At 41.0% G+C, this 17,721-nt stretch overlaps 1 protein-coding gene across 1 annotated transcript; it reads right to left on the reverse strand.

Moving 5' to 3' along the window:
- Nucleotides 1–8,721: 8,721 nt before the first annotated feature.
- LOC115057042 (nuclear receptor coactivator 5) lies at nucleotides 8,722–17,591 on the reverse strand. Its single transcript, XM_029523925.1, has 9 exons — nucleotides 17,436–17,591; nucleotides 17,152–17,238; nucleotides 16,768–16,841; nucleotides 16,197–16,320; nucleotides 14,053–14,252; nucleotides 12,255–12,533; nucleotides 11,965–12,132; nucleotides 11,216–11,458; nucleotides 8,722–10,809 (listed from the first exon to the last, which is right to left on the reverse strand). Exons 1-9 carry the CDS (start codon nucleotides 17,495–17,497, stop codon nucleotides 10,772–10,774), a joined length of 1,275 nt encoding a protein of 424 aa, XP_029379785.1. The 5' UTR covers nucleotides 17,498–17,591; the 3' UTR covers nucleotides 8,722–10,771.
- Nucleotides 17,592–17,721: the final 130 nt, after the last annotated feature.

Consider the following 17,721-nt stretch of genomic DNA (forward strand, 5'->3'; position numbering starts at 1 on the left):
TGCATGTCTTAGGTGTCATTACTGGAACATGTGTTTGGTTTTAGAGAATTTAATAAGTCAAATGAATTTATATTTACACAAAGTCCTTGTTACATTTATGTTTTCCTGCACTTTTCCCAGAGTGTTATGACCACTTGAGGCTAAAGAACATAACACTGGTTCTGTAATGAGCACCAGTGAATGTCTAACTATAGTAGCATACAATATTTGTGACTTTAACAGAAATCAAACATAAACTGCCAGGAGCAGATGGGGCTGTCTCCAATATATTCAATTAACAGAAGCATCAGTTGTCTTTCAAAACAACTTCGACCTCACTTTCACAGCAAGGGGTTGGCCTTGTGAGACATTCATTCTTGCTGATTAGAGAACCATAATGATATCCATAGTCTTAATTTCTCCTTCACAGCATTTGCTTCATGTCCCACTAATTGACAAATAGGCCTGTAAAGTGACTAACTGTGGTAGAGTTAGTGCCATGACATCACACATAAGATCTGGTAAACATGTGGGGTGAAGCCTAGCATGCAGACACACGCTGCTAGACTCCTTGTGGAATATGTACATAGTGCAGCAGAAGACTGAAAACCCCTGCTGGTCCAAGTTAGGACAATAGCCTATCATTCTCTAGTGGGAAAGACACTGTTGTTCCTGTGTGTGGCCAAGACATAAATAACTGGTTACCACCAGTGCTGCTCAGAGGAGAAATGAATGGATGGAAACAACTTGTTTCATAGAAGAGTACAAAGCTGTAACCCTCAGGATAAAGGCCAGGTTAGGTCACACCCTGGACAAGGAAAACAATGCTTGTTCATAGTGTGTGGAGCTCGCTGAGCCTTGGCTAATACATGCAATACGACTGTCTGGGAACAGAAGAGAACATTTATGACATTCATGGTGTCTCCATTGGCCTGATGGACCATCTGAAATCTGTCATTCACCCTAGTCGATAAAGCTCTGGCTCTTTGAAGAGTGTAAATAAGTCTGTACAGGACTGTATGAACCATTCACAGACCAATGCAGAACGACGGAAGATGCAGTGAGACAATTTTTTTTTTTTTTAAATGAATTCCCACTCATACACCTGCTTAAAAACAGGGCCAGCAGATTGAGCCCTCAGCAGACAAAATTTCAGTCCCTCATCTGTCGTTTTATTCTCAGAAATGGATGAGTCACCAATTACATATATTCAACAATGAAAACACAATAGTCTGATTTTGATGGCAAGATGAGATGACACAGACGAGTGGGGCCAAAGAGATTAAATACTTAGGGGACCCAAGAATAATAGGACAAAGGTGAAACGCTTCAGTGCAGGTCAGGCCATCACAAAAGTTGGAAACATTGAAGAAGCAATAACACAAATAGAAAACCGACAGCACAAGTGCAGGAAGTGGTTACAGGCAGGATCGCGAGAGTATTATGACAAGCTTAAGGCATAAGCAATACAAACAGTTTAGCAGAGGAAGTGGAAATGAGTGAAAATAGCCGACAGGGCTAATGGGAAATGGGAACAGGTGTGTGAGTGGGTGAGAAAGGTCAGGAGAAGGGGACAAGTAGGAAAGCCCAGGGGGAACCGGTGGATGGATGGAGAATGGCAGAAGAATTTAAATGCCTGAGGGAAGTGAGAAGTGTCTAAGAGGAGAAAATGGCCAAGACTGAGTAAAATGAATGGTGCTAAGGCAGGTCATGTGACATAAAGACCATCACAATAATACTTCTAACATGAAGGCTGGAAATAAACCAATAAAATCAGAGAGATGTGAACAACAACACGTTGGTCGCATGACACCGAGAGCGTGATCATCGCTAGAGTCATTGGAAGTGGAGTTAGCTGAGTGCAGAGTCGGGGTCACTGCTGCTTTACTCTCCTTTTGTCTTTCATTTACTCACAAACACACAAACACACACACATGCAATCTCACCGGAATCAAAGCCTGATATTCCTGAGGACAGGAGGTAACACAGTCTATTCTCCACACCCTCACAAAGCACTTGCTGAACATCGGTCCATTGTGCTGCTTGCCTGCCTGCCGCTGGTGGATAGAGTTCATGTTATATTTATGTTGCCTAAAGCACACTCTCTCCGCATCTTCCTTTATCATTCTCTCTGTTTCTCCCTCCCAACTCTCTCTCTCCATGTCCTCTGCTGCGTTGAACTCTCGCCAGATCCACCAGGTCTTCTCTCTGCAGACAACAATGTTCCGACTCGTTGCTTTTGCCCTAGATATCAGCTATTTTTACGAGGGATAATTAGACATAACTGAATTAAATACTGCAAAGCCATTCTTTTGTCTCCAATTATTATTGTGGGCTGGATGCACACGGATGTGAATTGCATGTGTGTGTGTATCTACACGCATTTGAATGTGCACTGTGTTGTGTTTTAAATGAATTGCTCGTTTGTATGTTGGTGGGGTGTAGTAGTGGTTTTGCATTATTCCAAACTTGTAGTTATTTAAATTTTGAGCATTTGTGAATGCATATAGTACAGCCCAAATCCACTAATGTGTGTACATATGTATGAGTGATTTTGTGGTGTGTGTGTGTGTGCGCGCGTGTGTGTGTGGTGTTCTCACTGCATCCAAAAGTGAGAACAGGGGAAAACATTTAGCCTGCGGTTACTTTATTAATACATATTCAGTATGGAGACGCAGGAAAAAGATCAACATTATTTTTAATATTTGTTTTGGGCATTTGCTAGGCCTGCTATTCCATTCACAGTCTCACCTGCCAACCACAAGGTCTTCGTGGTATTAGTTTGTGTGTTTATGTGTGTGTGTGAGAGAGAGAGAGAGAGAGACATAAAGGTACAGGGAGAGAGTTTGGAGGCTTACTCCTCCAGGATTCCAGCTGTCTGAAATCTCTAAAGAAACAGAATATGATGGTAATAATGTTGATGATGATGATGATGATGATGATTGTGGTAATTAGCATTTTTCTGAAGAAGACACTTCACTGATTTGACTTAGAGGGTGATGACTATTTTAATCTTGGTGGTATCGTTAACGTCATTATAGTGATGACGCATGATGATTGTCACACGTGAAAAATGTTGCCAATAAGAAATAATTGAGTTGTGTTTCTTATGATAGTAGATGATCTCTTTGGCAATTGGGATTAATTAAAAATGTATTCATATATTTTATTGCACTTGTTTTAACAAATCTAATTAGTATGTGTCTGAACACAGTTAATTTAGTGGCACACCGTAATAATTCTGATGGTTCACAACTAAGAAGGTGACGTGAACCATCAGATTCACTTCTTTATTTAACAGTTTTGTTGCCATTAATGTGATGCTCTGTTTTCGGGTTTAAAAAAATAGATGTCTACTCATGTTTGAGGTAGTGAGAAACTGCAACCCTACAAAATGTTGAACAAGCTGTAGTTAAACATTTAACGAAATGCACGTATTCTCTGTCTCTGCAGCAGCTTATGAGTGGTAAATGTAATTGTCTTAAAAGAATCTCTCAGGCTGAATACAGTCAGCCCAGTCCTTTGGTTGGTGCAGTTTATTGACTGTTTTTAGTGATGAGCAAAAACAAAGTTATCCAGAATCAGGAAATGAAACAAATTAAAACTTACATGTGGACAGTTCGCTGATGATAAAGGACTTTATTTTCTCATCTTCATCCATATCCGGGTCCAATCTGGGAGCCAATCCCAGCTCACATCAGGCGAGGGGCGGGGTACACCCTGGACGGGTCCCCAGTCCATCGCAGGGCCATCACTCAAGGACATACAGAGACAAACAACCACTCACACCTACAGTCAATTTACAATTGCCAGTTAACCTATACATGCATGTCTTTGGACGGTGGGAGGAAACCCACGCAGACTAATGCAAACTCCGCACAGAAAGGACCCAGGCCGGGAACCAAACCCACAACCTTCTTATTGTAGGGGGGCGACAGCGCTAACCACTACGCCACCGTGCTGCCCAAGGACTTTATTTGACATGTTAAATTCTTTTTCAAATCATTGTATTTTCATCATGTTTTATTTGTGTATTTGCCTCCAATACTGAAACCTTTGCTCACCATCATCTCACACATATTTCTTCCATGCAAAACTACCACGTCTGTTTTTGTTCATCAGAAAAAAGATACGTTTTCTCAGTTCAGCCAAAGGAATTATAGAAGAATTTCCTAATGTTTGTTTTCAATAAAAAAGTAAAGAATTGTGTTTCTGTGTGTGTGTAATTGTATATACTCACGCACACGTACAATGTGTTTCTCCATCTCTCAGGGCTCTGCCTGCCTCAGTCATCAGGGGCTGTTAAAACGAAACGGTGGCAATGTGACAGCACTAAAGCAGAAACCAAATCGACTTTCTTGCATTCTTTTTTTCTTCGTACTCTCCTTTCTCATTGAGTGTTCAGCTCCAAACAATGCCACGTTTCCCCCAACGATGTGTCTCTGTGGGGAACCCACCCCCTTCCTCCTAATTTCCACCTAAACAGAAAAGAACCCTGTTAAAGAGCATCATTAGTGCCAGGCCATTTTTTGTTTTCGTACTCTCGGAAGAAAGAGGAAGTGTTATCTGTGGCAGACAAACTTAACCCAATTAAGATCTGGTGGGGCACAGGGGCTTGGCTCAGGACACAGCTGGGGCTGCCAGCTTGCCAACCAGGCACGCAGCCAGACAGTCAGCCAGACAACCAGGCAGGCAGACAGGCAAGTAGCCAGCCGGCCACTAAGTCAGCCAGCCAGGAAACCAACCAGCTGCCTACTCAGTGCACCCAGCAGCCTGGCAGTCAGACAGCTAACCAGCCAGCAAACCAGCCTGCAAGACAGTTAGGCAGGCGTGCTGTCAGGTGGCCAGGCCCATCAGACAGACAGCCAGCCTCTTTATCCTATGAAGTGGGTTTGACTTCAGCCTAAAGAACTGCTCCTGCATTCTTACTGAGTGCCTCTGATCTCAGCTGTGTGAAATACGCAGCATGTATGCAAATGTGAGTACTTGATAGTAGTACTTAGTAGCTTTTACAGGAACACCAAGGGTTAATTAGGAAGCACGGGCTTGCTGGACCACCAAACAATAACAATAATTGTTCATATGTGATTTTTCTCTCCTGGTCCATAACAAACAAGCTAAAATCATGAGTGCTGCATTTATATGATACTCACATGCCAAATGCATTTTCAGTTACTGGTAACTGTAATCATCATTTCACTACCTACTGGTTGTGATTTATCTGTAGCGTGGTTTCCACAGAGCTGCTCTATGAACTCTAAAGGCTCAGTCAGGGTTAATATGAGCCTTCAGATGTGTGAGCAAATGGTTCAAGTATCTTCATGCTGGGTGTAGAATGTATTTATTCCCAGTGTTTTGTCCTGGGAAACAATACTGCATGCAAGTAACTGTTCCAATGGCAGCGTTACCACTGGGGATGAACGAGGAAGTGTCCAGGGAAACATAATGAGAAATAGTTTGGAGGATATAATTTGGCAGGAACTATTACTGTGGGTTTTGTTCCCCGTTTATTTGCCATTCATAGTGAAACAGGCGAACATTTATATGATTCTGGAACCATGTTGTTGTACATTTATCTGGAGAGACCAGATGGAGCAATAAGCCAGTTCATAAAGTTATTTCAACTGCAGGTTTATGTTGTAGCAGAAATCTACCATGAGTATAAGTTTGGACAGGCTGTATTTAGTTTCAGCAAAAGTTGTGCAACTTAAAACCTGCTGAGGATTCAAATTTTAAATATAGGAGGAATTTTAAAAAACGTTATCGTAGTGGAATTTATATTATTTCTCTATGTCGGATCATCACAAGGAGAGTCCTACTCCAAAGTAATCTACCAGTTGTGTGACCATGGCTGGACCTTGCCGGGTGACAAATGCAGGAAAGTGTCCAGGAAAAAAAGTTGAAGCAGGCTAAAGTGTTTTTGGCAGACATCACTACTCTGAGTAATGCAGAAAGCTCACTTTAAGAATCTGAAGCTTTACTTCATCTGACAATGGATTCAATATTAAGCCCCTGTGTCAAATATCCTGACTTTAATAAAACATATTTCATAAAGGTCTCTTTGGAGTACTCCTCATTTCTTTTTTGGGGCCTCTGCTTTCCTCAGACGTTAACATATTTCTTTAGATCCAGCACTCCACGGCAGAAGGAAAGATCGAGCAGCCAAAATGAACTTAAAGTGTTATTTGCTAAACGTATGAGAACCATCCAGTGTCTGCCTTTAACGCAATGCAATGTGTTTAGATGAGTATATACAGTAAACCCCACATAAACGCACACACACACATGTACAAGCAGGTGCATGCACACAAACTGCAGCATATTTCAAAAATCATCAAACCTTCTTCCCCCAGTGCCACACCTCATACTGGCACACACACAAACACACTCACCCCATGATCCATACACAAGTGCCAGATACACACTCCAACAGCCAAACATGTTGATAATTAGTGCCTTGTTATTGGAAGGTGTTATCACAACAATTAACACCCTAACGTGTGTATGCACGTGTTTGTATGTGTGTGTGATGGCAGCAATAGGAGGGGAGGTGCCGGCTGTTTGAGTGTGTGTGTGCGCCTTCACGTGATGCTGATGGTGAGGAGGTGTGTGTGCATTCCATTAATTCTACCACATTGGCCTTGTGTGCGCACACACAAAAAATGAACACACAGTCAGAGTTCGATGTAACAATGAAACAGTTCCCCATCTGATGAAGTTCCTGTGAATTCTGACACAACAGCAGCAGGAATAGGTGGAGTGATAGGTTCTGATTGATATCCAGTGGAAGAGTGGGGGAGGAGATTTGGCTGGTGGGCAGACGGGGTGGGGGGGAAGAGGTAAAAGGAGGGCGCACAAGTTGGGGGTGTGGAAGAGATTTTGTGTAACTGTGTAGTTTTAATCACGTTTGCACCATTTTTCTGCGAATCCCGGTCTCTGCCTAAATTACTTCAGCCTGGTGACGAAGATGGTGCAAATGTCAAATAAGTGGCTTGACTCCAGATGTGAAGAGGGCTGACAGAAGGATGGGGGTCCAGGCAGAGGTGGGAAAACAGGAGGAACAGTGCTGAAAGCATGTGGAGAAGAGGATGGAGGCAGAGAGCAGTGTGTGTGTGTGTGTGTGTGTGTGTGTGTCAGGGGGAGAGTTTGTGTATACAAAACGTGTATTTTTATCGTTGAAGCATTAAACACTAAAATAACCTCTTAGATTCGTTCATTCAGTTTTTCTAAATGAAGAAAGCATCTTTTTGGTCACTGTTTGCCACCGAGGATGGTTTGTAATGATTAGATTAATGAGGCATTTTTATGCAAAGGAAACCAAACCTGGATACTGTTTTCATACCTTTTATGTTGCAAGTCACAAATGGCTAAACAGACAAACGGGCAGATTCATTGTCAATAAACGACAGTAAGTTGACAGACAAAGGTGCAGATGGAGGTGAGTGGCTGAGCTGCAGTCAAACAGGCAGGAACACATAACATGAAAACACTCCAGAGACCGGCACAAAGGAAAGACACTGAAACACAACCAGGGAGACCCAGTCCCAAAGTGTGCCAGCGCTGTCCTGCACACGTCAGATCTTTATGAACACGGTCAGCAAGTTCCCATTTCTGCAGACTTCGCCTGAGGGAACTGACCAGAGGTTGGTAGCTTTGTGAAGTGGAAGCTGGGGTTACCATGGTTACCAGGGGACATCTCTATGTCTTACAAAGTAACCTAAGCCAGCCGGTAAAACAAAAAAACAATAACAGTGCAACAAACAAAAAGAAAAATATAACATATGGATAAAGTTCCTTTAGTAACAGTAGTCCATGAAAACAATCCAGACAAACAGTTCACCAAGTTGAAAACGCCACCAAACATCATATTTTTATTTGTATTGTTTAAATCTTCTGTCCAAACTAAACATGCTGCTGTTGTTTATAGGATTGACTAATCCTAACCTTAACGCAAGACTTTGTGTCGCTCGACTAGTTTGTTGTTATTACATAACGTTAAAATGTTATCCAGGTACTTCAAGTTTACTGCAGAGTACCACAAGTAATCAACAAAACAATAAAAAAGTGAAGGGATCTGGATACTTCTTGACGACGTCACTCATTATCTCTCGCAGACATTCCTGATCATTTAAAACAGACAAACAAAACTTCAGTGAGACCTTTAATATGCATTTAGGACACCAACAATGCGTTGCTGTTTTGCTGCGGACAAACAACTTGAACACAAACTGCACAGTATCCAATCAGAGAGCGTGTGTAGGCTGGTGTAATGAGGTGGAGACGGTTGTCCATTACTTCCTGAGCTGATGGGCTCATCACAGCAGTGCAGCCACAGCTGGAGGAGAAGAAGAGGAACCACACACATCCAGACACACTCACCCTGTGTGTTTGTGTGCATCTCAGTCTGTACATCAATGTTTCCAATAAGTTTTTTTTTTTTTTTTTTACATAAAAACCCATTAAAATAATCTGAGTTTAGACTGCATGAGAAGAAGCATCATACCTGGAAGAAGAATCTGTTGCACTGAGCCCAAAGAGCCAGTTAAGAGATGTTAGCTGCTTAACTTTAAAAATAAAGAGGCAAACGAACAAACTCCAGTCTGACGCAAAGGTTTATTAAGATTTAATTAACTCCATAATACTTTTTCAAAAACACTTCAGAAGTCAGTGAACTGTAATGTTTCCTATTTACGTGATTGACATTTAGCAGTTACCAGGATTTTTTCTTTAATACTGGGAGAATTGCCAGTTCCTATGTGGAGTCTGGCTGCTTTGAAAAAGAGCAGGTGTGTGTCGCCATCTAGAGTGTAAAAAGCATGACTCCATTTTCTGTGCATCAGGTCAAGGTTTGCATATAGTCGTCGTGCTTCTGCACACCCGCGGATTTAATAACTTTAAACCTTTTTTTTTTTTTTAACATCTGACATATTGTCATATTTCTCCACCTCATGAAGTTGGAGGTGGCCTCAGCTTTACATGGTTATAAAACCAACTTTCATAATCACGTGTTTGGTGAATAATCTGAATGAAAAGAGATTTCATGGTTAGTACGACATCCTGAATCCACAGCTGACCTAACATGTGTCCCAGCTGGGTTTAGGTCTCTTAAGGAGGGAAATGAGTTCAGGTAAGTTTGGGATAGCTCAACACACCCTCTAGGACCTAGAGGCTGAAGACTCAATCTGAAACTGAATATATACCTGAGGCTAATATTCAGTGTCCTCTAACACGTCAAACAGTCAGCATTCACATTAATTTGATGTCAGCTTTATTTATTAAGTTTCAATCTCTTCTGAATAAAGAAAAAGCATAAACTCCTAAATCAAAAAAATTCAAATATTTGGCTCTTACCAAGCTTTCTACCTGTAGAACATTAACTTGCTGCAGATGGAAGGAAATATGCCACTCAATCCTCAGCGGAAAGGTGCTGAACATCTACAGTTTAGAGACAAACAGGATTTAAACATCATCTGCAACATTTAAATCTCATCAGTGATGTTTTATACTGTTGAGCCAGTGATCTTTAAAATAAGTTGCTGAAATTTGTTGCAATAAACTACATAGTACATGACATAATGTACAGGCTTCATGATTGCACTGGTACTGAAACAGATTATTGTAAAAATTCTAGCAAGAGGTTAAAATTATTAAAAACAATCAACATTGACAGCAGAGAGCCAGAAAAGTCAGCATTCAGCTTTTTTTTTTACGATGAATTGATGCGATCATCTCCCAACATGACAAAAGATCTGATTTTTTAAACTGCTACCAGACTGATTTAAACTTAGAAGGAAATTAGATTTTAATAACAATTGAATTATTTTAATAACATTTTGCAATGAAGATTTCCTTCACATTTTGCATTAAGACTGACATCCAGTTGTGAGGAAAAGACAATATTTGTTTGCACATAAATACTTGACAAAGAACATGTATGGAGTCATATTCCTTTAGGTTACTATGTTAATCATTTGAAGCTGTATCTTGTGCTTTTAAAAAAATCAAAGTACATTTCTAAACCTTTGTGACAAAGCAAAGGTTAGAGAAGCTCATGATGTGAGAGACAGCATGCTTTCATGATTGAGATATGGGGTGATTTTTCTCTCCCCTTCGATCTAAGCGTTAGGGACTCTCATTCAAAACAAAGACACAAATGCATATTTCATTTTCACACATGTATAAGTGTCTTTACAAAAACAATACGCAATGAGTGAAGTTGAACATGACAAATTAGGGCTTGATTTGCCAGGAAAGGTGCCAAATGTTTTGTACTTGAAACCATTATACAAAAAACCTCTCAAGACTCCTCACTTCAATTTATGACAAAAATAAACTTAGATATAAATAAAATACAATTTGAGCCAAAAATACAGCTTATAAACAAAAAGTTTAATAGGTTATTTGAATTCCCACCTCAGGAGAATTCTTGAGACGTTTTCAGCACCATCTTGAAACACTGTACAACAGGTAGGCTACTTATATTCATGATATACATAAAAATTAAAAAGTCCTGATACCACTGTGTGACCACCAATACTTTTTGCTTATTTGCTGCTTTGGGTATCAAATAGTTTTCAATATTCCTTGTCTTCTTCCTTCAATCAGTCCAGCAGAATAAGATGATAAAATCTACCATTAACTACCATCTCTTATAACTAACTTACTGATGTCAGAAAAAAGTCACAAGAGGAACCTATACGAGGCCAGGAGCGTTGTCTTCTAGAGTGAGGCGACAGCACACTGCTGTCACTTATAACCTGCATGTGTAACCATCTGTGAGCATGTGATTTTCTTAGTGTCTGGAGCCATTCGGCCGAGGAGGAGGGGGCCCTGATCAGAAAAAGGAAGAAATGGAAAAATAATGTCAAAAAAGTCAAAATATCCAAACACTTTCTTTCTGTATGCCCGGCATCAACAGTGCATACTGAACTGACTGCTGACCCAGCACCACTTTTGTCTTTGCTGAATTGCACAGAATTTACTGCACCAGCTACTGTTTGGAGCAGTGAATAAGAACAGATTTGCAGTAAATAATGTTACATTAATAATTAGCAAAGAGTCAACAATACTCGATTCTGGAACGTTTCACTGGTATAAAGGCAATGTGAGCAGTAATCAAGACTGTAACGTCTGGAAGAGGTGATTCAATTCCGGCTTTGTTTTGGATCATAAAGGTATCGGAATTTGTATCAATTTCCAGAAAAAGAAAGGAAAGGTGTAAGGAGGAGCCACCCACCTGGTGCAGAGAGAAGTGGAGGGCGGGAACTCTTTAGGGAAGGAGGGGCTGCTCGAGGTATGTGAGGGCCCCTGGGCAGGGCATGGTATGGAGGAGGATGGAGGAGGGGCCCCCGACCCAAAGCAGGGGCACTGTATGGGCTGTGTGGGGACGGAAGGCCTCGTGAGGCCGGGACTCCAAGTGACGGACCAGAAGGCCGATGGAGGGAAAGCAGCGGAGGAGGTTTAGTTTTGGGATACGATGCTTAAAAGAAAAAAAAGAAAAGGAGAAAAGAAGAGATTTGAATTAATTTAATTAGAGGACATCATGGCAACAGGACTGGATGTTACCTTTCCAACGCTCAAACTGAACAATTGAAGATTCAATGCAATTTTTGGGGACATAAATGACCAATAAAAATATCAAAAACAAAGAGTAACGTAATGTGTCTAAGCCAAAACATTTAAATGACACCCTATTTAGCTTCGCCAAACCCAAAATCATATGCACAAAAAAATCCATTCAAACTCAGACAAGTCAGCTGGTTTTCAAAACAAAGGCTCGATTTTTCCTTAGGGGAGTTTGGATAAGCCTGAAAGACCACACAGAAGGTTTAAGATGGATATCTGCCAGGCAGCACAACTGGAATAAGCTTAGAAGCTTTTTTAGAGACCTTAGTTCATGGAATACAATGCACTGTGTACTTTTGTATGCGGTTGTTGGGTATATTGATTGTGCACTTTTCTTTTGAGGTAAGTCTGCAGTCCAACCTGGTGAAGGCAAGAGAGGTGCAGGTGGAGGAGGAGAGTGGTTCAGCATAGGCCCTGCTCCAGCTCCAGACTGAGGCTGAGGTGGCCCAGGTGGAGTAGGGAGCAGAGGAGGCGGTTTTCCCAGTCCTGGAGGTAACATGTTCCCTCTCTCCCCCTCAGTATTGGAGGCTAGAGAGAGGATGTGAAAATGTGAAAATGAGACAATCTGGCAGGTGAAAGGTAAAACTAGTAACGCTGACACAGCACCAGCCCTGGCTCTCCTACGGAGCACAGGGAAATCAGTGTCTCACCCTGCATGTGCTCCTGCCGGGAACGGACATACTCTGAGATGGTTTCCAGCTCCTCAGAGTAGAGATGCACCCCGTCAGCTAACAGCATGAGGAGCTGCCGCGTTTCAGAAGGAACGCTGTGACGTTCGATCTTTTCTCGATCAAGAAAGTCATCCAGCAGCTGCGATGCCTGTGCTGCTATGTCGGCAGGGTCCCTCGACGGGCGCTCTTTGACTAGTCCACGACTGTACTCGGCCGCAACAAAGTCCATGGCCTGCTCTTTGGGCATGTTGCGATGGACTGGGAGGGAAATGGGAGGGTTAAAGGTGAGGTGTCAAGGGGCTGAAGCAGGAGGAAGAGGTGAAATAAAATAAGAACCCGCGAAATACAACTAACAGTCTGTGGGGTCCTTACATGTCTCCGTCTCATCTCAGCAAAGGCAGCTGATGTATTGGTATCTTGGCAGGTGGTACTTTGGAATAATTGTTGCAGTTTGTTGTTGCAAATTGTGTGAAAATGTGCACTTATCACTAACTTTAAGTCAAATTACATTTACCTAACATGTTTTTTTTTCATGAGCATTCAGATGCGTCGCAGAGGTTCACTGAAACTTCTGATTATCTGTGCATTAAAATATTTCCTTGTCAGGTTTCCTGGAAATTTTATTGATTTTATTTTGTGTGACAATAATATATTTAGATCATGTTCATGCAAGATAATAAATGACTGCGTATTTTTAGAGATAAATAAATATTTCTTATTTGTATTAAATAAATGCAGGTTTATTTGTGCATAGCTGGGCTTGTGGTTTTGTGCTTGAACAGTGTAGAACTTGGTGTGAATATTGACCATGTAACTTGCTGTGTCTCAATGAACACACTTTCATAGTATCTCCTGCTATTTTGAGGGTATACCTGCCTTCATGTTAGTTATGGCAGCATGCAGTGCATTATAAGTAGCCAGAAAACACAAATGAAGAGGAACAATTGCCCGCAGCGATGGCAATGTCATTTCTATGCCGGAAGACAAAGGCCAAACAGGGACGTAAAATGTTCTATTGATGTCAGGATGGCAAAGCAGCTGGCACACACATGCCCGGTGACTACACAATGGCAGGGTTTGACTTAGGAAAACACTACTCTGTCAAGATTCACGCACTACACCAGTGAGTATACTGTGTACACATATACACATATACTGCATGTTTTACATGGAGTCAACTTCAAGGAAATTATTGCTTGTCACAACCTAAGTTTTATTTTTGTTGTTTCATTTTTTGTTTCCAACTTGACTGTTTACATTTGTGGCTTCCAGGAACCAATTTCAGCAACACCGCTGTTTTCATGACTCAAAATTTACTTTTTGGTTTGAAATATTAACGTTACAAGGTGCAATAAAGCAGTTTTCCTTGGACATACATGGTTTGCTACTTTCAGACTTAATTTAGTTTTCTGGACATGTAATGTTACACATGTTAGCCAATGGCTAGTTGGCAAAAATGAACACTATGATGTACATGTTATTAATGAGCATTGTGTAGATTTGATTGACTTGACATAAATGTGTTAGACACAAAGTGTGTTCCAAGAGTTGAGTGGAAAATTGTAGGTTTAGAATTCACCATGTTTGTGTTTTAATGATTTTATGTCTTGCGTTTGATTGGTTTTACAAATCAGAACTAGATCTCTAGTAGATTTTGTGTCAAAAGATGATGTCGAATAAAATATAAACTGTAAACCGATTGCACGGAGCCCACAAGAGGGATGGAGGGTTGCAACTGAGGTGGTAATTTTAAGCAACACGAGGGGTACGAACTTACTTTTGAGTGATTCTGAGAATATGATAACAGTGCAGGAGGACAGAGCTATGTTTGTCTGCTCCACCAGAATACATAAGGGGGAGCCGTCTGCTCGGATGTCCTGCAGGGCCCGGGTTAGGCCTGATTCCGCCTGAAGGTAGAGCATTTCCACTGACAGGCCACGCTCCTGCAAGCACTTGCTTAGCGATTTGGGGTAATCCCTTTGAGAGGAAGAGAAACACTTTGTTAACTTGGCATTTCTATATTAACCGACTCAATCTGAGAGGAACAGAAGTTTATGTCTTAATTTAAAATGTGCTTTAGCAATAAAAACTTAACAATCAGTCATCACTCATTTTGGTGTGTGTGTGTTAAGCAACTGCAGCTTTGAGTGATTTTTGGATCGCTGATGTATGTGTTTAGTGTAAAAGTGTGTTTGTTAATATAACGTTTTAACAGTTTTTTCACTGTTTGTTTTATTCATATGGTCATTTGAGTCAATTTTTATTGAAAAAAGCATCATCCTATTGTCTGCTGAGACCAACGTCACAGTGTATTTTGAATCGATGTAGCGGAGATAAAAATTACATGAGAAGAAATTTATGTTGCAGTGGAGCGGGTTGAGGCATTTCTGTCACTATTGTGAAAGAGCACGGCTATTGGCATTCACACTGCTGATGTAAAAATTGTCAACCTTTCCATAGAATATTTCCTGCACATATATTAGGGTACCTTTCTTGTTAAATTTATGGTGAATACATAAATCCATAAATCGGTGGATATAGCTCGCTGACATAAATAAGCACACTCACTGAGGTATAATATTCAATAGCTAAACATGCTATTACTCTACATTCAATCCATTTTGTTGTTGTGCTCTCACTACTCATCAAATTAGGCCACTAAAGTGAGTTACTCTGTCACAGTAATGTGCAGACACACCTGTCATATGTAGCACAACTTCACAGGTGGCATCTGTGTACAAGTAGCTTTTGCATGAATTACTTCGATAGACCATTGTCTATTGACTGTAACTGTTACTTTGAACACAGCTACTTTGGTTTGTACTTTAGATACAGCAGTACAAGTTTTCTGTAGTAGGGTGAGGGAAGATTAATGTCATGATTTAATTTAGAAGTGTTCATTCATTAGCTTTGTGTGTGCAGTGTGGCTGTGTGTAAGTGGAGCTGTTTTTGTGCAAGAAATTTGAGTTGTATTTCATATGGGTTATAAATATAGTGTAATGACAATGGGAGAGATGTGTTTATATGTAGCAGGGATTACATAATTTTAAAATGCAGAAGTTGGCATAGGATTGGCCATGACATCCATAGTCATGAGACAGTGATTTGACTTAGTGCGTTGCAAGTGTTACACCCTGGAGTAAGTTACAATAATCACTCCGTTACGGTGCACTTAAACAGAGGTAATAATGTTTGCAGTTCTTTTTCTTCTTTTTGAGCTCAAATTGAAAAAAGGAATGTAGTATGTACAATGTACAATGTACATCTGTACAATGTACAATGTATGTAATTTCAATCAAACCAGGTTCAGCAAAAAAACAAAAAACAAAAAACAAGCAAGGAAAAAAAAACAAAAAACAAAAAAAAAAAACCTATACATATATTGCAGTGGTTGAACTCTAAATTAAACTAAATATTTTCCTGAGGATACCAGTGCAGGATATAAACAAACCTCACATGGTCTTAGACTAGCTTTACAATGTTTAAGGAAAGTATCATGAGTAATTTTATGATCTGTTATAAAGAGGAAACAAGGACCTTTTTAGTGACCATTAATCAAAATGAATCTAGTCAGTCAAGGTATGTCATGAACTTGAAATCACCACAAACTCAAACGTGGAAGTCTTGCCTAAACTCGGATTACCCTATTCAAAACAACACTCGAATTAAGCAGGTGTTGAGGGTTGTGTCCATCACAGATAAAACCAGAGAAACAGTGTCAGCAAGGAGTTGACTCCTTAGAGCCTACATGCACGTATGCTTAAGCTTCAATAAAAAGAGCTAAAATGTATAGTAACGTCCACCCATCTTGTCTGATTGACCGATCAGTGGGATGCAGACAGTCAAACCCTGAAAAGCCCACATCTTTGCCTGGACTGCCTGCAATTCATATATTCTGTTACTACCACTGCAAACACTCACAGGCACTGATTGGTGACAGAGAGGACCACACAGTCGGCCGTCCTCTTCTCCTCCTGAACTTGTCTGTAGAATTTCTGGTACAGAACTTTACGTCTGTCTGCTGGAGTGGAGCCCTCTGGCTTGACTGTAGGTTTGAGAATGGTGGAAGAGTTAGTCAACACACAAGGGGAAGGGAAGTAAGTCCGAGTGGAGAGCGAAGAAGATTTATAAAAAAAAAAAAAAAAATTAAGGGGGAACATGCAAGAGTATAAATTATATTTACAGTTAATTTGTAATCAACAGTACATTTATAAGGACTAAGGCATCACTCGTAATGAAGCAACAATTCAACATTTAATGCGTGTAATGTTAACCAGTGGCAGATCAGTTTCAGAACAAAAGCATTTTATTACATTTAACATGCAGCATTAGAATCATGAAGCATGCAGTTTCTTATTGAGAATTGTGTGTGTGTGTGTGTGTGTGTGTCTGCCCCTCAAAAAAAAAAAAAAAAGCACATGAATAAATAACTGACTGACACAAACTTGTGTGTGAGTCTCTTTTTGGTGAACAATATAAAGAAATGTCTCACCATTTTGCTGATGCTTGAACCCCTCATACTTTACATTTCCACTGAAGGTTTGGATTTGCTCTAGTTCTTCATAACTGCAAGAAAAGCGGTGCCACAGGTGGATCATTAACCCACATTGAAATGACAAATGTGTGTGTATGCCTAGTGTTCACTAAACCATTCTATGTGTTGCTGGATATGACTGAATGCATTAATTGAAAGGAGGACTCTGTTATTTTGACCCCATGCCAGCAATTTCAGAGAAGGACCACCTATCGTCGCGTTTGTTAAAATGATCTCGTCTTGCACCGTGCAATGGTGGCAACAAAGAGGTTTCCTGTCATCACGTTGAATTGTTGAAAGGATGAGTAAGCCCGTTAAACTGAGTCAATGTCCGGCTCGTACCTTTCCAGAGCATCCTTCAGCTCCTCGGTCCTCTCCTCCCTGCTGGGATAAGGCGCTGCTCTTCTGAACAGGCGCAGCTGTTGAGCACTGCACAACAAAATAGAAATATATATGCAGACACGTGTTTTTCAGGGCCGTGCCAAATGTAGGTAGCATTTTCAGTCGTTCAACGGGAAAACGAGAGGAGATATCGGTCGGTGGGACTGTTTTGTTTAGTGTGCACTACCTAGCATGCTAGCCGCTAATGCTGATGCCGTTACATGGAACCTTTGCACAGCACTTACCCTCCATTTGGGTTAGCTGTTTGTCGCCAGGCAGCTGGAGGCGATTTTGCCCAGGACGACATGTTATCTGCACTGCAACTTCGCCGAAATAATCCAAAACACACCTCGCAGGAAGGAAAGTATATTCCGCCCAAGCGCTGCCTCCACTCAGCCTCTCTGCACCGGCAGGCGGATGCGGCGGATGACTTCTTCCTCTGACGGTTACTGGTCAGACCTGACCAGCGAGCTTCTGTGTATTCTTCCGCCACCTACCGGACTAGGATGTTGGGAGTCGTCATTGAGGATA

Source organism: Echeneis naucrates, chromosome 16 (assembly GCF_900963305.1).
Source record: "Echeneis naucrates chromosome 16, fEcheNa1.1, whole genome shotgun sequence".
NCBI classification, from domain to species: domain Eukaryota; kingdom Metazoa; phylum Chordata; class Actinopteri; order Carangiformes; family Echeneidae; genus Echeneis; species Echeneis naucrates.